This window comes from Toxoplasma gondii, chromosome VI, assembly GCF_000006565.2.
Source record: "Toxoplasma gondii ME49 chromosome VI, whole genome shotgun sequence".
NCBI classification, from domain to species: Eukaryota; Apicomplexa; class Conoidasida; order Eucoccidiorida; family Sarcocystidae; genus Toxoplasma; species Toxoplasma gondii.
This window is the reverse complement of record NC_031473.1, coordinates 449906-474995: the sequence shown is the minus strand read 5'-3', so window position 1 is coordinate 474995 and position 25090 is coordinate 449906. Positions and strand designations below refer to the sequence as shown.

At 50.7% G+C, this 25090-nt stretch overlaps 7 protein-coding genes across 7 annotated transcripts; 2 read left to right on the top strand and 5 right to left on the bottom strand.

The window, feature by feature from the left end:
* Nucleotides 1-375: 375 nt before the first annotated feature.
* On the bottom strand, nt 376-5264 carry TGME49_239120 (hypothetical protein). The gene is made up of 7 exons (XM_018780543.1): nt 4696-5264; nt 4358-4418; nt 3965-4034; nt 3383-3447; nt 2779-2831; nt 2006-2114; nt 376-1596 (listed from the first exon to the last, which is right to left on the bottom strand). Exons 1-7 carry the CDS (start codon nt 4729-4731, stop codon nt 1217-1219), a joined length of 774 nt encoding a protein of 257 aa, XP_018637674.1. The 5' UTR covers nt 4732-5264; the 3' UTR covers nt 376-1216.
* Nucleotides 5265-5649: 385 nt separating this feature from the next.
* Nucleotides 5650-8017, bottom strand: TGME49_239110 (leucine rich repeat-containing protein; the record flags this gene model as incomplete). Its single annotated transcript, XM_002366520.1, has 5 exons — nt 5650-5825; nt 6157-6320; nt 6804-6916; nt 7313-7419; nt 7852-8017. 5 exons carry the CDS (start codon nt 8015-8017, stop codon nt 5650-5652), a joined length of 726 nt encoding a protein of 241 aa, XP_002366561.1.
* A 927-nt stretch (nt 8018-8944) lies between these two features.
* On the bottom strand, nt 8945-12711 carry RPS7 (ribosomal protein RPS7). Its single transcript, XM_018780542.1, has 4 exons — nt 12601-12711; nt 11263-11389; nt 10639-10973; nt 8945-10421 (listed from the first exon to the last, which is right to left on the bottom strand). The coding sequence occupies exons 2-4, from the start codon at nt 11353-11355 to the stop codon at nt 10259-10261; spliced, it is 591 nt and encodes a 196-aa protein (XP_018637675.1). The 5' UTR covers nt 11356-11389; nt 12601-12711; the 3' UTR covers nt 8945-10258.
* A 2705-nt stretch (nt 12712-15416) lies between these two features.
* On the top strand, nt 15417-17293 carry SRS23 (SAG-related sequence SRS23). The gene has a single exon (XM_002366518.2). The coding sequence runs from the start codon at nt 15775-15777 to the stop codon at nt 16657-16659; it is 885 nt and encodes a 294-aa protein (XP_002366559.1). The 5' UTR covers nt 15417-15774; the 3' UTR covers nt 16660-17293.
* TGME49_239087 (hypothetical protein) lies at nt 16760-19560 on the bottom strand. The gene is made up of 2 exons (XM_018780541.1): nt 18757-19560; nt 16760-18412 (listed from the first exon to the last, which is right to left on the bottom strand). Exons 1-2 carry the CDS (start codon nt 18819-18821, stop codon nt 18025-18027), a joined length of 453 nt encoding a protein of 150 aa, XP_018637676.1. The 5' UTR covers nt 18822-19560; the 3' UTR covers nt 16760-18024.
* Nucleotides 19561-19657: 97 nt separating this feature from the next.
* TGME49_239083 (hypothetical protein) lies at nt 19658-21316 on the top strand (the record flags this gene model as incomplete). The annotated part of the gene is made up of 2 exons (XM_018780540.1): nt 19658-19919; nt 21120-21316. 2 exons carry the CDS (start codon nt 19658-19660, stop codon nt 21230-21232), a joined length of 375 nt encoding a protein of 124 aa, XP_018637677.1. The 3' UTR covers nt 21233-21316.
* A 328-nt stretch (nt 21317-21644) lies between these two features.
* On the bottom strand, nt 21645-24847 carry TGME49_239080 (carrier superfamily protein; the record flags this gene model as incomplete). Its single annotated transcript, XM_002366517.1, has 2 exons — nt 21645-23194; nt 23845-24847. 2 exons carry the CDS (start codon nt 24845-24847, stop codon nt 21645-21647), a joined length of 2553 nt encoding a protein of 850 aa, XP_002366558.1.
* Between the last annotated feature and the right edge of the window lie 243 nt (nt 24848-25090).

The window sequence follows — 25090 nt, the reverse complement described above, 5'->3', positions numbered from 1 at the left end:
TCTCTGAAAAGTAATTATATATAGCGGTGCAGTGACTTGTGAACGACAGCTTTGTTATGGAGAACTCTATTCCAGTCAACTGATTCGTCCACAGATTACCCTGCTTCTCTGTGTAGCATTACAACATGGCGCAGAACAGGTCTGTGTCCAGCGCCAGACTCATGTGCGAAAGATGCGAAATTTTCATCCGCCATTTCTACAGAACACCCCAGGTCTGTTGCTTCGCCACAGACGCCGATGGCAACGCTTGCATCTCTGCTTTAGACACTTGCCTTGTGTGAGTGAGTGACATTGGAAGGTGGCCCTGTGAATTACAACGTATCATGGAAAAAATCGAGCTTTTCAAAGGAGAGCTTCCGTTTCTCCACAGCCAAACCCGAGCTGCCGTCAAAGCGCTGGACTGGGGCATCACAGTCCTGCACCTTCCCTCTTCACCACCAACATACAGCACGAGTCCACAAACGATCGAAATTCATTTTTTTGACCGTATAGAGGGACAACGAGCATAAGCCGCCTTTTTCTGCGGGAACGTTTGTTCAAACTGGCGACGGCTTTTGGTTGGCGGAACGATCAGACCCGAACTAATCAATGAAAGGCGCAGACTCTACACAACAAGCGTTTCAAGAAGAGAAACGTTGAGATTCTTTTTGTTGCTTATGCAGATGGAGTGATGCTTGCCCAGTTCCTTGTGTCTGAACACAACACTATTTACACAGTTCTACGCTGTAATATCTATCTCAGCGAAGTACTATTGGTATTCCCCACCAACAGATCGGAACTCACGCGGTTTTGCCATTTATAAAGATCTAATGATTCGTGTCATGTTTCTTGTATCTATATAATTCACTGTGAACTTAGGATCAGACGAGTTGGAACGGAGAGAAGCCTGCCGAGTACACACCCTTTAAACACTACTTAACAAAACGCGAGGCTCGCACCTCCCTCCAAGTAAACTGAAAGGAAGTCGGAGATACCGAGATGGAGTTCCGAAAAGAATCCACTCTTGGCACCCGTAAAAAGTGTAGCCGATCTCCGTTTTTCCATCATACATGAGGAGTATGTTCCCACCGTCTGCGTACGCAGAGAAACCAGACAGTTATTCGTTTTCTTGTTTGTTTCTGTTGACACTGTCAAGAAGTTGATGCACGCGGGTGTAGGACCAAGGATATCGAGGAAAGAGTCAAAATGAAGTAGCGAAGCAATACTAGTTTTTTTCTCAGTACACAAGTTCCAGCTCCGGAAGAGCGTCGTCGTCAGCGAATCGATCTTCTTCTGCTCTGCCTGAATTCTCTGCTTCCGCGAGATTCTCCTTTCCCTTTAAGAATCCGTCGGCCTCCAGGTCTCCGGCGGCGGTCCTCTGTGGCACTTCACACTGACCACCGCCCCCTGCGGTTATTCCCCCAGGTTTGCGCTCCAATATTTTACGCAATTCTGTCTTTGCAGAGAAAGTCCTGCTCGACGTCTCCGGCATGAACTGCTTCGCCTTTCCTGTCACATTTAGCATTTCTTTGATGGGTACGGAGTTCGCAGCAGAGGTTTTCGTTGGGTGGGCAGGGCCGCGTTTGTTCGCTTCCTGTCGCTTCTCTTCGTCTCTCTCTGGGGATCGACGCATGCACACACAGCGACAACAAAATCCCTTCTGAAGAAAGTCGCAAGTCCTCCAAACCCTATGGCCACACAGAACGTTGCCATCTGCTCTTCCCTTCTCGTCAGCAGCACTTGCCTGTTATTCCGTCCTCAACAAACGATCAATCAAATATCGAGGAAACTGCAGGCGTCCTCGTTCGTTTCCAACGCGTCGTCACCACGAAAACTCACATATCTTCTTCAAGGATAAGAACCTACCTCAAGGGACAACTCCACCTTCCTCTTTTTCGCTCTCTGTCTCGTGTGACCATTGTGGGGGAACTAACGGGCAAACGCGCGCGTATGGACTTTCTTTTCTCGGAAGGAATGCAGAGCGGAAACAGGAGCCAGAGAAAACGGTTCCCTGAACAATTCGTACCGGAGACTGGAGATGCAGCAACGATTTTCTTTCTGCGAACTGCACAAGGAGGAGGCTCGACAAGCGGCATTTCTATCCGCAGATGTCCCGTCGCTTTCGAGCGCTGAACCTGTTAGGCCGGCAGATGTAGAGCACACAAACAAAGACTCTTGTGTCATTTGTAGAGGCAGTAAACATTTGCGTTTTCGTTGGCGGTGAAGAGGCGAATGCAAACGAAGCAACTTCAACACATTTTTACGTACAAAGATATATCCTAGGGGTTGAGAGTGAGAGTGAGAGAGTGAGAGAGAGAGAGAGAGCGGTGGACTCAGGGTAGGCAGAGAAGTGCGTCTATAAGCAGCACAGCAGGCAAGTATGTCGATCTTGATGATGTTTAGAGGTCCGGGTCACACAAAGGCGACAGACCTTTTTACAGGGAGGAAAGAATGGTGGAGATCATGGAAGAAAGGCAGTGGCAGATGGTAAGGTGTGTAGACACGACCAGGAGAAAACTGACGGATGAAAAGAAGTGAACAGAGGCAGGTCACAGGACGCATGAACGAGGACGAGTATGCAGACACAAGTGTGTACACAGAAGGGGGAAAACAAGTATAAATATACCGGATGAAGGCGAGGCGACAGACTGAGAGAGAGGCAAGTCCAGAGGAGAACTGAGGACGGCATGCCTGCACATATGGCACAGGAGATAGGTGTAGCTGTTGGCTGCCCTGAGGAAACGTCTCCGTGAAGAAGACCGTAACTTTCGGAGTCGCCTTTACAGGCTGGGGCCTCACTCGAGATTCTTCGACGCGCACTTCAGCCGGCAGTCGGAGTTGAGTAACTTTGTCTAGCATGAACAGAGAACCGAGGCACAGACACTGTATTTAAATGGAAACATGACTCATCGATGAAACAAGAAATCTGAACTGCAGTAAGGCCTTCTGAAAGGCACGACCAGTCAAAAAGTGGAAGAAGAGGCGAACTCACATAAATATCTCTCTGTCTACGTCTATCTACCTATATCTTACCTATATCTAAAAAAATGTATCGAAGCGGATATGCAGGTGACACAACGCTACACAGCAATAGCCGCATTCATACGATATAGTTACTCACGCATCCTTCTGCACAGGTGCATCTGTGAAGAAGACTGAAGCGTCGTGTGAAACATCCGCGATATAGAGCAGAAAAAATATCATGTTCTTTGTCTGGAGGATCGTTGCGTCCCGCTCAGCTGTAGGGAAAAGGTATGGTAGAGACGTAGACGAGCGTTGGAGCACCTATTACCGTTCGATACTCTACGCGCAGTCTTATCATACATCTTCCTTTTATGCTTCCAGAATGGCGCTGATTAAGACAACGTCTAGCCTCCTCCAAAGAACAGCAGCTGGAGCTTACTCTTGATCGTGCAGCGGACATAACTGGGATGTACATCCACGTCAATCGCCGAGGTGCAGAGGTACCTAGGAGCATGAAGAGGAAAACATTTTCGCTCTGGCGGAAGGCAGGTTCTTGAAAATGATCTCGAACCGTCTGCGGATCTTTTTCTTTTCCTGAACTTTCAAGCATCTTATGTCTAAACAGCATCTCTGTCGACGCATATATCGTTCGGTGTTCAAGTCGACCTTCTTCGTTCGCTTCTCTTGCCTTGTGTGCTGGTTCCCGCGTCATTCGAGGCACCTTGCCTCTACCCTCTACACCTCGTCTTTCCTTGTGTCTCGACTTGTCTGTTCCAGCTGTCTCATACTCGAGTTTTAGATCCGTCTTTCAACCTACTTGCTGTCTTTCCACCTTTCGTTCGGCGTCCCTCTGTCTATTCACATGCGTAGTCACCTATCTGTCCCTTGCCTCTCTATTGGTGTCTAGCTGTGGCTGCAGCCGCTTACAGAGCGTCAGGAGAGAAGAAGGGTACCTGTAATCTACTTTATCTCGATGAACCATGAAGACGGACATACACAGGTGAATCTACAGGAGGCTTACTTTGGGGCTTCGAGTTCGAGAATAATTTTATCCGGTTCGGAGGACTGGTCGAGCGAGAAGCGATAGCGGCCTGCAGTCACCAGTTTGCAGGCGAATGTTGAACGTTTTACTCAAGACAGAGAGAATTAGCGATTCATTGGGGTAGCGGTGTACGGGAACCATAAAGACTTAGTTGTTTGTGTCTGATGACTGGATTCATATTCAGTATCCGAGGTTCCATACTTTTGTCTCTTTCTACTCCGGCTGAGTTGTATTTTGTCTAATGGAGACACAGAACACCATCGAGTATGACGGTTCGCTCTTGAATGTAATAACAGTATACGCTGTGAGCACAGGACTCCTTCAGTTGAAGGGAGGAACTAGGTTGTCCCATCCTCAGAAGTTCTGCCTCACCTTGATTGCACTGTCGGATTTCGCCTTTATTCGTGTACACGCTAGGTGGCTGTACAGGCTCCTGAGTTGCGCACCAGAGCGAGAAAACCGAGAGTGGATGAGCGCTTTTCACGAGACAGAATCATGCATGGATTCGTAGAGAAAGAGTTTTGAATTCCAAGTGCATTGATCCGAGTTTGAAAAATTTCTACCCCAGTTTTTGGTGAAAGAAATATAAAAAGGTGTGAGCGTCTCAATTCATGTGTCTCAGTCACTGAATAGATCCGAATTTCCAAGGCCGCGATGAACGAAAATAAATTGAGAGAGATGCGTTGTTAGTCTGCGTTAAGAATGATCACGTTGAACAGACTCATGCCTAGGTTGAACAGACTCATGCTCTACTGGCTGAGATGAAAAAATGTGACTGGTTAGGACGGTGTACTTGTTTCTTTCCCGGGGACTGGCGTCCTTCTCTTCATAACTGTATCTCGTTACAGGACTCTTTTATCTGTCGCGTCCAGATGTACAAACGAACAGAAAACAGCGGGGAACTGAGGTAATATGGCTTTAAGAGCTTCGCTTGTGCATCTTCGAGGCTCCAGCAGGGCGGCAGACTGTCCGGGCAAAGGAAGTGTAGATGTGAAGCGGGAAGCACCTGCCTTCTTCTTGCCTTCGTTTGCTTTCCTCTCCTTTTCTTCTCGCTCCTGTCATGCACAGAGTCAGACGCATCACCACTCTAGCCCCCTGATCTCTTCGCAGAATTCTGCTTTTCTGTGAGGCAAATCCGTAGAGCTCATGATTCCATGCAGCTTGTATGATGCCGCGTTTGCTCGCGGTAAATCAACGCAATTCCTTTTCTGCGAACTCTCTCTATATATGTATATATACGTATGTACAGTTTTATATAGGCTACGTACACGTATGCGAGGTGTGATCGAACAGCTCGTATGAAATGGGTTCAGGTTTGTGTAATTAAGATTGTTAAGCACCTTCGGTAGATCATTTGACGCAACTTATGACCGTCGAGATTCTATTTAAGGTAGATGTGTATTGCTTGCGGCACAGCATCTCCTTGAGTACCTGAGAAGATCCTACTCTAACCCAAGAACGACCCAACCACTGACTACCATTCGAGTCACGATTCTGACAAGTGGAACCAGTCGCTACTTGTCAATTTTCCTGAAGGTCTGAGTACCATCATGGATTTCTCAATATCGTGCAGACCCTGCGTAGCTTTTTGCGACTGCCTTCTGTGAATCTTCTACACCGGTCGTTATATGCAATGATTCGCTCGTGACAGAAGCCGCTAGGCCTCAGACGATCGTCATGTACTTCATTTCGACTCTACAGTTGCGTCTGCGGTGTACGTGATCGCCGTTCGAAGTTAAAACGTAACCCCGACCTGACGCGGGGGTCAAGCTCACCCTCGCCATCTCAAGGTACATTTTCTTTCTGTTTTCTGTGGTGTACGCAGTCGAAGATGTTTCACCTGTTCGGGAACGCAAAGTGCACAAGTGGAGCTGTGCCAGGCAAAAATTGGAGACATTTTTTTCCATTTTTCAGCCTTGTTTTTTTAGAGCCAAGCTATCAACTCATAAAACGCTACGGCAATCCAAGCGAGTTCAATCTCTGGCGCCGGTGCTTGGTTCTTCCATTGCTCGACCTGATTCTGTATGTTGTCAGTAACACTATCGTGTCTCTGGGGACCTTTGTATATTTTTATCTTTCTCTCCTTTGCTGTAGCTTCCTACCCCATTACGTCACGACAAACATATATATATATATTTATATAAGTCCTCTTCAGTTAGCGCCAAGCTTACTTTGTGGTCTGGCCTGTTTCTCTTTGATTTTTTCCTTTAGTTGAGATTTCAAAGACGACAGGCGTCTCGCAGCTTCAATCCTTTCACTCGGTGTAATGAGCTTGCCGTCGAGTTGACGCAGCTGGGGCAAACTGGCAACGACGAAAAGCCTCCAGCCATCCCATCTGAAATGGTCGAGGAGAGGGGAAGCAAACCAGAAGCACGAACGAGCTTCAGAGTCAAACGGCCGCATAGGATCCACCAAACAGCAACACAAGTAGAACATTCGAGCCGGCAACAACATGAAATATACCGAATACACTCTAATGTATATATATATATGTATATAATTACATGTAAAAGATACAACTCGAAACAAACGCGTGTATGTCCACGGAATCGCAAGTAAGCGCTCGTATGCGTGCGTGACTGTTACAGGCGGATAGGTGCATAGAGCTCGTCTGCATGTGGTGAACGTCAAGGCTTTGCAAGATCCGGCTCCTCCAATCTTTCGCTGTCGTGCGTGTTAGCATATATATATATGCATATATACATACATATGCACATATATCCATATCTGTTTATATATATATATATATATATATGTAGATTTTTACACGCAGCAGGCGGACGTATACATGGAGACGGAAACAGCTGGTTGCACGTACTCTGTGCACGGGTTGCCCATTAGATAAAGGTCTTCCAGTTTTTCGTTATCCTTCAAGTTGAGGACGGATTCTTCGAGGTCAGTGACGTCGATGAAGTTTACAGTTAAATCGAGCTGAACACAGCAGAGTGGAGCGCATGGCCGATCATTTCCATTTGAACTGGCGGCCGTTCCTCCAGGAACAAGGCACCCTTTAATGGCTAACAGTTGATTTAGCGGTTTTATTTTGAAAAGGAAAGGTGGTGGATAACTGGTCCCCCATTCCCGGCTCCTTTCGCTGCAGTGCGACATCTGAATAAGAGACAGAATGTGAAGAAGGCACTTCCACCTTTTTCATCTGGACAGTCCCAAAAGTTTCGCCCAAGAAATGCCGGCACACATTTTTTTCGATATTCGTGGAATTAAAAAGGGAAATCTACGCAGTCCTCTGGAGACGAACACAAAGAATACAAGATGCCTCGTCCCTTCTGAGAGCATCCGAGAGGGAAACGTGCGTCTCGAGACACTCACTTTTTTCAAACTTTCGCATCCGCCGAGATTCTCTATTCTCGTAATGTTGTTCAGTGCCAGATTCAGGTACTCCAGTTCCTTGAGTCTCTGGACGTTTTCAATTTTCTCTGTAGGAATCGCCAACACGCATCCGTTTCTCTTCTTGTGGAAGCCTGCCTACGCAGTTATACTGAAAAGTAACTTCATGTGAGTGAAGCCACTTTCCTGCTTCTTCCGTTCACGGTATTGAGGTGGTGCAACCGAAGGCGACATCTGTTTAACACACATTCATCTGAGTTCGTTGTTCCATATCTCGACGGAGGGGAACAGGGCTATTCTCTGCAAGGGTCTACGGCTTAACAAAGGCATCTATTACAGACAGTGTGGAGGAACGTATGGACGAATCCTGAGCTTTTGACACCGAACACAGACCTGCAAACGATGGCCGCCATACGATCCGCGGTTCTGCGACAGGAGTCGCGCGGATCGGAAAAGGAGAGGGCGACAAGCACGAAAGCCCCGCGGCGGCTTCGAGCCGGTGTTTTCTAAAAGCCCCCTACCTATAATGTTGTTTTGTAGAAGAAGAATTTTGAGATGCTTGCACAGCTTGTCGACATTCTCGATTTTCTCGATCTCGAACTGATGGAGTGCGACTTCTTCCAGCTCAGACAGAATACCGTCATTGTGCTCGGACCGCTGTCGCAGGAGCTGTTCTGTGATTCGCATCTTGTGAGACAAAGCGTCGGTTTCACAGTCGTGGAAGAGAAGCTAAACAACTAGATGCTCTGCACGCTGCTCTGTCTCGATTCAGATTGGCCCCAAGAACAGCTTGGCAGGGAAATTGCGACGATCTTTCTTTTTCCTGTCTATGGAGTTTCTTTGTGCCTTCGGAGAATGAAAGCCGAAAAGTAAGTCTCGCTTGTGTGATGCTTTCATGCGTGTCGTCTCGATGTACCCGGGGTGTTTGGTGTCAAAGGAAAATGGGGCAGCTGCTCCGTTGGCCACGCTGGCCCGTGTTTATGTAGAGTTCTCGAAAACATTCGACCGTCTTCAAATAAAGCAAGGGTAAGGCTTGATTTTCGGGAAATCAAATTTCGGGTGCACATAACTGTGTCGATTCCAACAAGAGCCTGCGTCTGCTACATAGTTGAGTTAGAGCGTTGCTCCAGAAATCACGTGTTCTGGTACCTTGTCTACAAGTTGAAGGAAATGCCTTTTGCAGACAGCATGTAGAGACCGGAAACCCGCGAAAAAGTGCAGTCTGATTCATTTGCGCGGCCTTAATAAAATTGCGTGTGTGTCACAAGCAAAGCGATTGCTGTATGATTTGCGGGCGAACCCCCGATCAGACGAAAGGTGCATGCTCCAGCAAACAAAACTGAGGGCGTCCTGCTGATAGAAAAGAGAGAGAGTCTAAAAATCGAGATTCTTTGCATGCAGTGGCAGCCTGGTCACCGGCCTTTTGGTCCGTTCAACCCAGAGAAAAAGGCGTTACGACTTCCAGTGCCTCTGTAACCGCCACGTTTCCCTCCTGGTTTGCACTTGGCGAATCGAACACGTTCGACAATTGCGGTCTTATTACAGAGAAGCCTCGTTTCTTTGTTCAGCTGCCCTCGCTTGGAGAGGACTTCTCTTTTTTCGAGTGTGAGGAGACCTGAACAAAACTGCGAAGTCTGACGCGTCCGCTCTTCGCCCGTTTTCAACGAAACCGGTTGTTGGAAATCGCTTTAGGATTTATAAGGGGTCCTCATATTTGTGCGTGGGGCAGTTGAGTGCGTGAAAAACAAATCGATGCCTCACTCTCTCCACTATTTAGGCGATGTGACCTTTCTGAAGCAAGCGATTCGTGCCGGCGTGCAGCACGCTGCGTCGGTCGTCAATTGCAGTCCCGTGGCTCAAACGAAATTCGATAGCCGCGGCCCAGAAATCCTCAATTTCGCACAAAAACTCAACGACCGAGGTAACCTACTGCTGTTCTTCCAAAGATTTAGCTTCCCTTGCGTTTCGCATGTCATTTGACACGTGGCAACGTCACTGTGACTCCAGCGCACGGAAGACCGTCCGCGAACCTTTCTGTCGTTCCAAATTTGCCAAAGATACATTTGGCGTCTAAACCCCTCACCTCCACACTGTTAACTGGGAAGGAGGCATTCCCAAGAATGGTAGTTGGTAAGCGTCTCATCTTCGAACATCCGCCGCTACCCAATTCAGCTAACGTCAGCACTATCATCTGCCGGTACAGGTTCCACGCCTTTCAGGATAGTCATGGATTTCTACCACTGCTATTCGGAGACCCACGGACTCGGAAACCTAGCGAACCGTTGTGAAACAGAACTGACATTTACGCACTGCCAAGCTGTGCTCTAACCTGCGTCTACATACAGGTGCAACCCTGCGAGCCGCTTCAAAAGGCAATGTCCACGTAAGCTATTAAACGCGACACACCAGGGCGCTTCGTTTTCACGGTTTGCGAGTGAGACCGGCACACAAAGCATGCCTCGTGTTTCCTTGTCCTGTCTCCTGGTTACCGCGCGGTTACTCGGGAGTAGATGCACCTGTTCCGAGCCGGAACAGAAAAAAGTCTAGCATACTTTGAAAGAGTAGACGAGAGGTCCGAACTCACAGCCCACAAACGCGTGCACCGCAGGATAGAGCGACACCTCCACACAAGACAAACAACACCCTTGAGTGCATTAAGGCAAGTGACAAGGAGTCTCTCTTCGAGAGGCTAGGGCCGCGGGAAGCGCAGCTGTGACGGAGAGGACCGACGAAGAGAGGCCTTTTAGGAGTCGCGCAGGCCCTGCAAACATTCAGACTCGCGACATGCACGAGGGTCGTCTCTGGCTCGTCTCCTACTCCCCTACAACCACGCCCACACATGCGTTTGTTCTCGCAGGAGCGAGGGAACCCCCTCTCTGCGCCCTCCCGTCCCGCGAGCGAAAGGCGAACAGAGACCGAGACACCAGATTAGTAGACATGTTGAGGGAAGGAGAAGACGGCGTCCTTGTTGGTCAGCTTCTTGTAGACCGCCGCGAAGGTCTCCAACTTGTCCTCGATGTTGTCCTTCTGCTTGTCGCGAGGGTCCAGGAACACCTTGAGCATCTTGGTATTGTCAACACGCACGCGCATTCTGAAGGAAAGATACACAAAAGCGACGAAGGAATTCTACCAAAGTTCGACCGGACGCGTCCCCGAACTGCGAGAGGCGCGGCACTGCGCCATCCTCGCGAGAAAAAAACAGAAGAAACGTGAGCAGGGTCCGAAATCCCCCCCTCCTGCACAGCAGCTGGGGACTCTTGTCTTCTTCCAGAACAGCACGAACATAGGGTTTGAAAAGACGCGCTTACCTCTTGCCAACGATTTCTGTGGGACTGACAATGTCTTCCAACATGCCATCCTGAACAGCAGTGAGAGTGCGGCTGCGAGGGCGGACCTTGAGGCCCTTGCGCTTGAAGTCGAGAGGAAGCATTGTGCGCTGGGCGACCAGGACGACATGCTTCTTCAGTTTCTTCTCCAATTCCTGAACGAGGCGCCCCTGGATCTTCTTCACTGTCTTCTGGTAGACGGCATGGGGAACAAAGACGACAAACGCCTTCTTGCGCCCCTGCGGTACTTCCACCTCCTTCACAGAGCTAATGACCAAGTGGCGGACATCTCCCTTCAAGTCCGACTGGCTGCTTGTCTGGAGAAAGAGACGAAAAAAGGAAACGTCTTCACGCGCGAATTTTTGTCGTTGACAAGGAAAGACGCTGGAAACAGCGAACCCCATACACCCTCGGCGTACACACCCACTGATAACCCAGTCAAACCAATGCCACAAGGCCCACGTACACATCCGCCGCTGTTCACCTTCTCTCTCTAGTTCGCTACATTCACACACACAAACACTACCTCTACAAAAAAATGCACTCATATATCTAGATATGTATATGCGTACGCGTCTGGAGGATTTTTGTTTCGCGGGTCCTTACTTCGATATCGAAGAGACACTTGGCGACCTCGTTTTCGATCTCAGTGGGCTCGACGCCCTGAGGCTTCACGATCTTTTTCTTAAAGTTCATCATCCTGGCGACAGATCGGAGAAATCACCAGAACGTCCTGAAGGAAACACGCAAGACACAGCCACGCGTCAATGCAGAAAAGGATCCGGACACCAGGTGCTTGCACATCCAGATGAAGAAAACGTCCATCGACCACAGCGTCGAAACCCTGAAAATTTGGCAAACTTTCTGCGTGCAATTCTCATCAAACCGACACTTGAACATCCACAGGGGCACTACATGCACGTACACCCAGTCGTCAACTCTGGTTGTAGCAGGCGACAAAAAACGCCCGAAGAAAAACTTCTGGTGCCTGCCAGCCTTCCCCCAAACTGAACAGAGTCTTCACGCACGCAAATACACCCATGCACAAGGTTGTACATCATACAAGCCACATATTCGCGCCGACCCGCGACAGCTGCACAGAGAGAACAGCGGTGTCAAGTACGTGGGTGGGCGAATCGAGAATGAGAGATGGCTGCGCCTTTCGCCACTGGAAGAAAACGCATTTTGAAGAAAAACCATCGAGATGCAGGAGGAAAAACGTGAGTGTGGCTGCTCGCGTGGAGTTCCGGTGCGCGTAGAGCCACCACACGAACGTTAAGAAACAGGGGAACACAGCGGGGATTGGCCAGCCTGCCCCTCCCGGCAAAGAGCCAGCGATTCGGAGAGACACAGTCGAGAGACTTTCATTGGAAAAAAAAGAATCTTTGCGGATTGCCCAAAGGAGGACATGGGGAACTGCGCCGTCGATTCGTCACAGCCGGCACCCCCATTCCCTGGCAGGCTCAACGCTCGCGCCAGACGCCCGCACTCGATGTAGACAGGCGCTCCCCGGCGTATCCCATACGCAGAAATACAGATATTCAGGAGCAAAATCATAGGGAAAAGGATATGCGCAAATAAATGGTGGGTTCTGTGGGCGTTCCAGCATACATACAGATGCACGCGTAAATGCGGCCGTTTCAGCGGCGCTGCGCCTCTACGGCATACCCGAAGCGACAGGAAAAGGCGTGGAAAACGTGTCAACGACCTTTGCAAAGCAGAAACGGATTGCAGAGAAAAGCCAGAGACACGAGACCCGTCGGAGTTGGCCGAAACGCGAAGAAAACTGAAACGTGGCCTGCTGTGGGGTGGCTCTGAAATGGCGCCCTCTCTCGCAGTCGCCACCGCGGGAAAAAGGACCGGGAGACAGCGAATAACATACGAGAGACGAAGGCAGAGGCACAGCTTTTTTTCCGTCCTCGACTGGGGTGAAATTGCCCTTACCTCGTCTTTAGAGCAGCCGAATATTCATGTTTTTGCTCCAGCACAGCACAAAGGGGCGAAAAGGCTACCCCATCGTCCCCATACTACCAGTTCTTCGCTGGTCTACACAGTGAGGGAAATATTTTCGCATGCATTTGCCTCACCACGTGGGGACGGAAAAAGAAACCATCATATTTTTGCAAAGCACGCGTCCGTATATAGAACCTAGGCGCGACACCGCAGATCGGCTTATATACGGAGACTTGCCAAAAACGATCGTAGGGAGTTCGTTAGACGTGTTTCCCTGAACTAACAAATGTGACAAATGTGCGACCAGACAAGACGCTTCCAAATATCAACACACATTCGCTTCTTCATTTTAAAGTCGGTTTTTGTGAGAAGAAGGAAGATAAAAACATGACGTAAGGACATTGTGAGACTCCGAAAATGAAAGACTGGCAACCAGGCGTTGGACGCATCGCCCGGTACCTCGATCGGCTTAGTTCGCGATGCTACCCACTCCACACAAAATGTAGTAACATAGCCCCGCAATAGACGTACTACGTATATTTTTAAAATATCTGCACACTGGAATTGCATCAACCGTTTTTTACGGCTGCTGTCCCCCTATTTCTCAGGGCCGACAGGATGGAACCAGGAGGTACTGGTTTTAGAAAACGATCGTACAGCCTCGCACAAGCTCGCTTACAAGAATTTGAGCCTCGTTGCCGGCCTTGGGAACACACAAAAAGTGAGAAAGATATTGTGCTGAGCTTCTCGTGTGAATGACGGCACAAGGCGAATGCCACACTCCACTCTTTTTCTCTCATCTGTCTTTTGAGGCAGGGCCCTCGACTGAAAGGGGGTGAAGTTAGAATATGGACAGAAAGATACATTACGAGGACACATTTTTTTCATGTTATGCATACAGCATCCCCACTCTCTCGGCGGTGTGCAATCTTTTTTGAGAGATGTAGGATCTCCAAATGCTAGACAGTTTTAAGAGCTGTACGACGGTTTGAGTAGCCCTGACACGGTGTGTCCTCACATGGTCAATGGGAAGCCAGTTGTTCCGACTCCTGCGTCCACGTTAAATACGCAGATGTTACCAGAGCCATTCGAATGGATTTTGGTGATGGAGTTTCACCTCAACAAACACAGATTCTGTTTAATTTCTGTTACGACAAATAGTACGTAAATGGCTATGCGACTGACCAGCAGAGGTGTACCTATGAGGCGACGAACGAACGCTCACTAAATTGAAAAAACTTCACTCATGAACTGCCTGCCATGTGGTCTTTCATCTGCATGTTGGCGACACCTTCCAGAAACAGCAGCTTTTGTTCATGTGTGTAGAATAACACACACAGGAGCATTCTGTTTCCAGGGAGTCGCATACAGCTCAAACTCATGACAGCTGTCCGCTTCTTTTCCTCAGATGCAGTTAGGGAAATGACTGAAGCTGTTGTTGTTGCCACCTGTGTGCACGTTAGGAGATTCAGCTTCTTCTCAACAGTGCTGTAGACAAATTGAACAGAATCTGCGTCAGGGGTGAAGAAACAGCATCACACGTACCGTAGAAGCTTTCAGAATGTCCAGGTGTCTCTATGCACAGTGTCCGGCAAATGTATTCCACTGGAAGAGCACGGCGGTCGAGCGTTTTCCGGCTGCAAGCAACGGCACGACCTCCACTCGCGGAAGCACATCGCATTTTCCTTAGCATGGAAGAAGCTGTCAACGGCTTCAACGAGTAATAACGCACCTGGGTCTGCTCGTAAGTATCTAGTGAGCGTGCTTGACGCATTGATGTGTTGCCGTGGTCGGAGTCTCATGTTGAGTCTAAACCCGCCACTGTGGTAGCCCGGAACACTCTCCCCAGCTCGTGTTGGAATTCCTTTAAAGCTTTAAAGCCACTTCTTTGAAGGAGCATAGATGAGACCTGTTGTTGACTCTCATGTTTGACTTGGGACAAAGAAGACGTGCACAAGTTTGCTGGACTCGGTCCCAGTGGCCTCCCCCCGGACATCAATTGGGACAACAGCGAAAATGCCACTTCAGAATACACTCGCGTTGTGTGTGGATAGTTAGGAGCAAGGCTGTCTCTACTGGTTCACTCTAGCCGAGACGAGCTTTAGTACTGCTTTAATGAAAGCTAGTGTCGACACGGTACGGGTCGATTGCTCATAAGGCCGGCGGTGTATGAACTCAACGCCCACAGAACAAACATCTGACTAAAACAGGCTCACGTTACAATCCTAACCGCCTCCAATCCCGTTAACCGTAGCCGTGACACACCTGTTTAGCGTTCGAATTAAAGCCCACGTTTCTTTTCTGAACTCCCGACTCTTTTTCCGTCTCCACCAGATTGTGGCATCGCAGCAGCAATGGGGAGTTGACCGATGTGGAACAACGTTTTTCAGTCATATAGAGGCATTTGCAGTTGCATGGTTCCCGGTACGGTATTACTGTAGCGACACTGTAAGTAGCTTGCACCTTTTTTACTGTTTTTGCTGTGCCGGCCGTTTTGATTTCCCATCCTGGCGTTGGCTTTCTTTACACTGAACAAAGAGAAGTCCGAAATGGACCCGAAACCAAGCTTCCAGTCGACACGGAGGCATACTCCTTTTCCTCTTGCTTTCAGTCTTTCCTCACTGAACAGAAAATCCTCCGGCCCTCACGTGGTGCTCGCTCCAGTCAAAGCACCTGGCGTTTCTGAACAGAAACCTGACGCATTTTCCGGTGTGCCTCACACAGTCGACAGAGCCGCGACTTTTTCCCGCGATGCTCTCAGGGGGCGACTCGGCGAAACCCACTTCAGTATAAACGACAAGACACTTCCCTCCGTTGGCCATGAGATACTGTGTCTAACCTCCAGAAGACACGAAAGACCGTCGAGCGGCGGTACGAGCGGCGGTACGAGGCGCTGCTGTGTGGCGTAACACACCTGGGGGGTGGCGACAAGACAGGAGCCCGAAAATCCACCGCCTACCGGGGGTTAGGCGAGTAGGAGTTGCCCCGCTCTTTCACAGGACACGAAGGCTGTTGAGGTTCTCGTACAGAAGTCCTCTCGTCTACTGAGACATGCCTCTGCTTTCACTTTATTTATTTCCATAAGACTTTCTAGAATCACACCGCTTTCGACAGCGCCCTTCACTAGAGAACTTTGTCTGTCCCCTTTCTCACGTTTCAGGCAACATGCAGGCCACAGGCGCGTCCGTTAGCTTGGCGGTGGTTCTGGCTTTTCTGTGCGTTTTGCCCGTGTTTTCCGAGACGTCTCAGGCGCCAGAGGGGACTGACACCACGCCCTCTTGCACTGAGAAGAGCACCTTGACGCTGATTCTTCAGGGAAATGACCGCGAAGCGTCCTTCCGATGCCCATCAACCTGGACCCTTCAACCCGCCGATCTAACTCAGGCTTACGACAACACAGATTCCAGTAACACGGTGGCGTTGGACACGCTTGTCTCGGGAGCCACACTAATTCACGATTCAGAAAACTCCAAATACACACTAACTCTTCCCTCCGAACGAACGGACAAGACGTTCCAATACAAGTGCCAAAAGCCAAGTCAAGACGCCTCAGGCAAGAATACCGACAACTCTGCGTCGCAATCATGCAAAATTGTGGTCAAAGTCTTCGCGTCTGAAATCAAATCGGCGATTGAGTGCAAGGCAGGAGAGATCAATGTGGCGACAGTCAAAGTCACGGGGAACGCCTTGTCACTAAAATGTAAGGACTTGACTTTGGACCCTCCGGACGTACAGAACGTGTACGATGACGAAGACGGAAAATGCGCGTCCAAGGTCGCTCTCACTTCCCTTGTTGATGGATCACTTGCCGCAGTTGCTGCAGAACAGGAAGATAACGGAGAGTATGCGTTGAGTATAAGTGAACTCCCAGCCGACGCGAAGCATCTGTGCTACAAGTGCGTTGCAAAGCAATCGAGAACTCAGGCCGGCAGCGCCTCTACGGAGTGCATGCTCAAGCTTACTGTGACATCGGGGGCTGCTGCGTTTGCCACTGCATCTATCTCTGTCGGCATTCTTGCATCGCTTGCGAGCTTCCTGTCAGCAAACTAATTGATTACTGACGCGCTCGTCGGCCTCTTTCACGTGCTTCGCCTCGAGACGGACGACAGTCCAAGAGATAGGTTCAAGAAGACGGAAAGTCTGACAGTCACGCTGCCCATTCCGTTCCTTCAAAGAAATGTTGAAGAGTTGATTCGCGAACCGTTTACAGCTCTGAGCATCTGTTGTTCTGTGCTCTTACCACACGTTGCGACTGACAAGACATCGACAAGCTGACAGTGTTCAGCGGTTATTCCAGTGTAGAAAATGTCAGGGATTCGAAGCCGCTGGCGTCACACCTCGTGGGGTCCAGCTTGACACCGCGACAGAATTTCGTTGCGGCCTTTGCCGGGGCCTCGGAACGAAAGTCACTAGTTGTCCATAGTAGCGGTGTTGTTCTCAGACGCTCTGCTGCGCCGTCACCTTACGTTGTCCTTGGTGCTAGACGATGTCGATATCGATGCGCGCTCAGGACAATGTCGAAAGCGTTCTCAAAGACCTGAACGATTTTCGAGGATGGCATATATCGTGTTTGTTTTTGTTTCGTGCTTGCCACCCGATGAGACTGTATCGCCGATCGTTTCCCCGATTTCGGCGCTACAGTTGCACTACTTTTCGTGTCAGTACATGCTTTGTACAAACCGACATCCGCCGCGAAAGTAGCTTGTTAAGGCTTCTTCCTGCTTCAACCGGCCAGTACTGCATGTGCGGACGGTACCCATCATCCTTCGCTGATTGTTGGGGTGCAAATCGTTTCGCTTCTCCCGTTCGCAGACACCGGTGTGTGCAGCTTGAGAGATCCAGAAAGAGACTCGCCATCGGTATACGTAGACATGTGCAGATCCGTCACACAAATTAGATGGAAATGGAGGCTTCGAGATACATGTAGTCGCCCTGTTTCGAAACACTCCCTTAAAAAAAGGACAAAAGATAGAAACTCTGTATGAGCTTTTGACTCGCTCAAAATGGTTCTGTGTCCGAACTGGTCCACATGAAGTCAGCACCTAAAGACTGTGTCGGGTCTGAGTTCGTCAGTGCACTCTACTACAATCGCCAGAGAAATGCGTGATGGCTCGAGAAAAAGCTCCAGTAGAACGAAACAGTAGGAAGCTCTCTACCACCTTGCCAGCATTCTGAGGCTCAACTCGACTCCACAGAGGCTCCAAATCCGTTTTCTGCCCTCTTCACCTCCTGAAGGACGCTTGGTCCTCCTACAGGGTGATTTAGATATGCGACTGTGTGAGGGCACTTGTGTCTCGCGCCATCTGCGGCAAAAACGTTTCTCTTGTCCAAAAGCAGCGGAACGCGCTCCGTTCGTTATCTGTAGAAAAGGTCTTTTCAACATGCTGACGGGGTTCGGGGATGAACCGTGTCTGTTCACCGGAAAAAGAAATTCGCATGCGGCCTTCGCCTGCTCTGCTGGTCTTCCTGATGTAGAAAAAGCATGTCACAGTATTTGGGCGTGTGTTGTACTTCTTGCGCGGCCGTATCCGCCGCTTTTTTCGTTTTCCCTGCAGACTTCCCGTTCCTCCCAAGTTCCTTCTTGCCTGTCCGTCCTCCCAGTTCTTCAGATGTTGCCTGATCCGTGTCACCTTCAGCGCTGTTTTCCTGCATCTCTCGCTGGACATTTGAGGGAAGCGTGTACTGCGGATTTCCCCATTTCGTGACGGTTGACGGACGGCGAAACTTCGTCGACAAATACGTCCGCTTCGTTACCATAAACCGCGGCAGCGAAAACCGGACTCCACCGCTGTACCGCGAGTGCCTACAGAGAAGTGCACAGAACAGACAAGACGAAGACGGCAGACTACTGAACCGTAAACCCTCCACCGTGTCTCGGCTGTTCGCCGCAGTGACAACTCGCAAATTCGGATGCCGACGCGAAAAGCATCGACCACTGTCACTTCTTCGAGGCCAGACTCCGAGAAATATGCCGACGCACGTGGAGAATGAGGTGTGAAGTGACTTGAGCATAACGCTCCGTCGTTTTCATAACCCCGCCAGGGTGCCGGTACAAATGGATCAACAAGTCTTCACAGATATGGATCCTGCGTCAGTTTTAGATTCCTTCAGAGCTCACATAGCCTCCACTCTTGTCACGAAACCTACCGATATGTCCAGCTCGTTCGCACTCGATCTGCGATGAGCAGCGGGGTGGAAAGGCGAAGCGCCATGACAACCAGGAAACTTCGACCCTCCGAGAAACCCAGCGTTCCTGCTATTGGTCTTCAACTTCCAGCCGCAAGCACAAGGATCGCATGCGTTGGCTTCTTTGCCAGTTCTCTCTTTCGACTGTTTTGTTCGAAATAGCAAAAAAAAAAACTGGCGAAAGAAGCCTACGACAGCCACAACCCCTTCGTCCCAAGCAGATATGACACAACACACGAAGACGGGAGGTGAAGGGGTCGAGAGAAAGAATTTAGGGAAGACACAGAAATACAGAAAAAGCGCCCAGCATGGATCCTGGGAAGATGTGACATGCACAGGAGTCAGGAGAGAAAACAATCGGCGCCTCTTTTAACAGAAATTCTCCCCGTCGGGGTTGCTTTGCCAGCCCCGCCGCGAACAGACCTACACGCGAACAGAAGGTTTAGCGCACCTTAGAGGCGACAGCAGCCCCCTGGTTCTTCCCACGACTCAAAAAAACATATAAAAATCGTCAGACAAACAGAACCGGAACGTTGTAAAGCCCTCAGAAAAGGACTGAGATGTCACCTAAAGAACAGAGGCGACATGACAGGAGAGCACATTGTGAGCATGCGATGCTCAGTAAAAAAAGGCAATCACAGAAGGGATTGAATCAAGGATCTCTGTACAAAGTCAGAGGAATCTGATACAACAATACAGGTGATTTGATGGTGCTCAGGGTGCTACGGTGCAGCCGTTTTCCCGACAACAGCTCCGATTCCAGAAAATACACCCAGAGCATGCAAACACGACGTACACTGTCTTTTGGAGCTCTTCAAAGTTGCAGCCACTCCAGATCTGCGCATTCTGATCCATGAACTAAATGTGGAGAATAGAGAAGAGTTTTAAGAAGAACGAAACAATCGGAGAATTAAAACTTGCCACAAGGACGATGGTTCCGACTACGCTACCCAGTGACAGCATGCGCCATTCTCTTAAACGACTCTCTCGCGAAATGCGGGAGGAGAAATTTGGGTTTCTGTTCACTTTTGTCGCCTCCGTTTTCTACTTTCAACACAAAGTGAAAGTGAACAAGCCGCTGATTCCTGGAAAAGGAGCAACTTCTTCAAGCAAACCGTTGCGGAGTAGGTTTTCGAAGCCACGAGCCGGGCAAAGACCCCGGCACCCCAAAATGCAGCACTGAACACACAAACCTTCTCCGATGGGGAAAAGTAGAAATTGCACGAGTCACAAAGCACCCATTTTAGTCTCGGCTAAACGTGTAGCAGCTGGCAGATAACAAAGACACTGTTTCGACTGTTCTTCCGACGAAGCAAGGACGAATGCGTTCGCGATTCCTGGGGTTCTTTAAACGACTTCTTCAGGAAAGGTTGCCTTTTGTGAAGCCCTTGCTCGTTTTTTCCATGCATCACACAGACACTCCTTTGAACTGCTGCCCGACCTCTCAGGGGAGTGAGTTCCGCACTCCGGGTGAGGGAGAGAAGCGGCATGTGAGGGAGTCGTTTCTATGTGCGAAAACGTCGTTCACACCACATCATAGAAAGCTAATTGCGCTACGTTTAAACTGAACACTGGCTACGTCAGAATGTCAACTTATGACTCCACAAGGGCGCGCAGAGAATCTAATTTGCAGCTCCGTTAATGGAAATGGCAAGAGCTTTGACGCTTTGTATCGAGGTCATATCCCTTTTTTTTGTCTCGTTTCGCTGATCGCCGACTGCGCGTAAAGCTAATCGACTCAATGCAGACCTCCATCCCTCGAAATTGTGAAAGCTCGACAGCACGCAACCGAAAACGTCTGCTGAAACGGACTCTTCTCAACAGACAAGCGGAAGCGACGGACACTCGGGCTCCAGGCAGTGCTTTCTGCTATAAATATCTCTATATCTACATTTTTTTAACATATATTCTTTCTCCAGATGCATGTCTCTCTGCGCATGCCGGTTCCGTATTGGCTGTTCGAGTGAGATTCGCGTGGAGCCATTTTTGCTTTTATCGATGCGGACCAGAGCATCCGACATGTCCAGAAAAGGCTCTGAAGTGACAGTTCATCGCTCTTCTTTTCCAGTCTCGCCTCCTTTTTCGTTACCATCAACGACTTCCACGGACCATCGTTCTGCTGCCGAACTGCAGCGGATTTCAGTTCGGTCCCGACCATCTGTCATGCACGGAGTTTTTTCCACCGTGCTCACGAGAGGAAAAACATGCGACGAGCGCCGTCTTTGCTCGCCGAGTTTCGCTCCTTGGCGTACACTTTCTGCCTTCCGTGGACTCTCTCCTCTCCTCCGTCCCCCCTTGCCTCTGTCTTCTGCTTTTCCCTACAGAGAGAGACGAAGACGCGGCTCTCGTCTCTCTCTCTCTCCCGTCGCCTCTGGCTGACCCAGGACTTGAACAAACGCAGCTGTGGCGCGGCCGTCGCACGGCCCCAGGCCGCTAGAAGTCTTCAACTGCAAGTGGAAGGCATGCACACTGGTACAAAACAAGCTGCAAAAGGCGAGGGGAGACGGAATAAAAAAAGTCCTTTCTTTTGCTGTAGAGCGATCCCCACGGACGCCGAAGAAAGGCAATCCACCCGCTGGTGCACTGCCGCGAATGCGAAGAAGCTCAGACTCAGAGAGGAAGCCGGAGAAGATGGGAGAGGAAGATGGAGTTGCAGACAAGAGAAAGGTCCCTCTGAAATCCGTTTCTTTCTCTCGCTGAGGCTCTTGTCATTTGTGGCTGCACCTCGCCCTTTTGCACTGCACAGTGGGGACCTGCAGATGTCCTGTCTTCTTCTCTCCCCTTTCGATCGCCTTCTCCACCTTCTCCACTTTCTCCTTTTTCTCGTCTAGATGCTTCCCCCCGTGGCGTCAGCTGCGTATCTCGTTCGCTTCGTAGGCTTCGACGCTCCGTCGAATCGCCTCCTTCGACTTTTCGTAGACCAGCCAACTGACGCTGACGGCCGGCACCGCCTTCATGAGGTTGGCGCACAGCCCTCTGTACAGACCTCTCACGCCGCCGTCGGACCAGGCGCAGCGCGCGGCACCCCAGCTGTTCTTGTATTTTGGAGGTTGTCCATCGCCGCCGTCGACTTGGATGCGCGTACGGACAAGCGCTGTTGGATAGGCAACCACTTGGCCGCACAGCGAGCTCACGCATCCGCAGAAGAGAAGGACGAAGACGTTCGGAGACGCCGCCTTCTTGTGGGCCTCATGCGGATCCGACGACGCACAGGAAGTCCGCGCACAGAGAGACGCAGGCCCCGACGGAGCCGCGGACGCCTCCCGCGCACACTCAGACACCAGGCAAGACGCCGACGGCGGATGGGAAGCAGCGCCCGAGGAAGGCAACGAAGAAGGCGATCGAGAAGAGCTGGAGGAAGAAGAGATGCTGGAAGAAGGCGAGCTCTGAGAGGAAGATGACTGGACACAGGAACGTTGTTCGTTTGGCTGAGAGGGGAGTTCTTCTCCGAGTCGTCTTGGCCGCTCTCTTCCTGCCTGCCCTTCTCGTTCTTCTTCACTCAACAGTTTAGGTAGCAACACAAGGCTGATATACATGCCTTTGAGAGTGTCGAAGAGTGCGAGGTCGATGCTGGCGTACGGAATGATACCGAGAAGAGACGGACCGAGACCTCTGTACAGACGCCGGAGGCCTCCTTCCTTGAACGTTTTGACCAGGCAGTCGAGAATGCCATCGTAGCGGCACAACGGCGAGTACGCAGCCAGGCGAGTCTTCACAATCTCCATCGGATATATTGTGAACTGTGCGATCATTCCCGCGGCCGCTCCGCACAAAAGTTTGTCGAAAAGCGTCAGAGAAACCGCGGGGACGCTTGGACAGCCTCCGCCAGTCCCCATGCCTTCTGAGGACCTGTGGGCTCCGGAAGACTGATCCTCTTTCTCGGAAGTCGGCCGTCTTCTCTGGCGCTCGAAAATGTCTTCCAGCTCTCGATCCGCCCCGACGTCCTTCCCCACACTCGCAACGTCCTTCTTCTCCTTTGCCTCTTCTTTCGGACTCGCTGCTTCTCTCCTCCGCGTGGAGGGAGCGCCTGTTGCGTCTGGCTGTTCGCTGCTTCCCCCTCGCGCGGCCTTGGCGCGTTCTTCGCGGGCGACTGCGGCGACGAGGGAAGCTGCGTTGCATGCATTCTGCTCTTTCTCTTGTTTGAAGTGGAGGAGACGCTGCTTGATGAAGTCGTAGGCGTAGAACTTGATGGCGGTTTCCGGCATCACCTTGACGCAGTTCGTCAAGTTCCCGCGGAAAAAGCCTGTCCACCCAGGTCTTCTCTTCGCTCGAGGATCCTCACTCTCGTGCGTCCGGATTCTTCGCACAGCTTGACTCAGACTCAAGTGCTCGCCTCTCTGCAGCTGAAGAACTACCTTTATCCGATCCAGTGGAGCAGTCGCTGTCCGAGACACCGCGCCTAAAAAATTCGCAAATGTTGCGTCACAGAAATACATTTACATGCAGCCACAAACGCAGTTTCCCCTTGCAGACAAAGAGCTTCACACACCCATCTATAAAAATACAAATGTACCATTTGTTCCCTGACATCCATGCAAAGAGAAAAGGGTGTATATGCATCCGTTTTCTTCGATACAAACATGCATAGAGAGAGAAACATAAACACATATACACACAGAGACATAAATACACATGTATTTTATTCAACATATATATCTATATCTCTATATATAGATATATAGATATAGATATAGATATGTAGGAATAAGCCGAGCAGCGGCGTCGCGCACTGGCGAGCGGAAGAGAGGGAAGGGAGTCGGAAAGGAAGAGGAAGAGACAGTGGGAGGACAAGTGAAGGCGCAGACGGAGAAAGACGCAGAGAACGCGGCGTATCGAGAGAGATGTCGAGAGAGAGAGGACGAGGAGACAGACTGAGAGGCAAGACGAAACCACGGAGGACAGAGAAAGGAGCGGAACGGAAGACAACCGCTACGTCGATTCTGGACGAGTGGACCTGCGCGTCGAGAGCAGGCTGGAAATGCTTTTCCACGCAGACCATGAGCCTCTCCGTCCCCGTTTTTTCTGCGTCTCGAGCGGTTCCTCTCCTACCTGCAATGGCGCCGCTGGTGAGGTGGAGTCCAGCGTCGGTCGTGAACCAGCGCACGAGCAGCGTCTGCTGCTTCTTCGCTCGCGCCGCAGTCTCTCCACCTTCGCTCGAGTCTCTCTCTCCGCGACGGCCCTTCTCTCGACACAACGCGACATGCGAAGCAGCAGCGTCTGCGCAAACCGCGGCCGCAACCTCGGTCGGGTGCGTCATCCAGAAGCGCCGAGCTCGAGCTGCATGCACAGTCCCAGAAAAACGCGGAGAAGAAGAGAAAGAAGAGAGAGGAGAGGCAGAAGAAGAAGAGAGAGAAGAAGAAGAGGGAGACGAAGAAGAGAGAGAAGAAGAGGGAGACGAAGAAGAGAGAGAAGAAGAAGAGAGAGAAGAAGAGGGAGACGAAGAAGAGAGAGAAGAAGAGAGAGAAGACGAGAAGGAAGGAGAAGAAGAAGGACGAAGCGTCCGACAGGGGACATCCGTTGGAGTTCGGAGACGCGAAGAAGAGTACCGAGAGTGAGGGGAGCTCATCGGAACGGAAGCAGAAGCCGACGGCAAAGGAGAGACGAACGACGATGACGCAGAAAGTCGAGACAAGAAGACAGGCGATGTAGGGAAACTTGCTCGCGTTGGAGAGTGCGACGCAGAGTACCAGGAAGGAGAGGACGGGGAAGAGCCGATCAAATGCGAGACCTTGAATGACATGACATGCAAGTGACCTCCCGCATGCGCGAGAGAATCGTCGCTTCTCTCTCGTCTTCCGTTCGTCTCTCTTCCAGAAACGTGGAAGTCCGCCATGTTTCTCTGCCCTTCCCTCTCCCGCGGCTGCACAGGGTCTCTCTCTTCTTCGCGGCTGGACAAGGTGCCGTTGCTCTCCTCGCCTCTGAGGGAGGCCGACGCGCCTTGGCGTCTTGAAGGCGCGCCTCCTCGTCTCTTCAACTCCTGCGACGCGTTCGCTCCTCGTCCGCCCCCGCTGAATCGCCTCCAGCCATCTGCGCGCGTCCAGAGGTCCCCCATCAGCTTCTCGCCGCTTCTTCACGAGTGCCAGCAACTCCTTTCCAGGGAGCCTTGAAACGTTCGACGGACGTTCTTGCACAGGTGCCCTCCTCTCTGCGGAGCTTTGCGACAGGCCGGGGGAAGTCTTCTCTTCGGCCGCGCCGTCCCTCCACTTTCAAACAAGAAAAAGCTTCGCAGACTGCCAAGGTCTGCATGCGAACAAGACCAAGGGAAGGACACTCCCAGAATTTCCTCAAGGCCCAC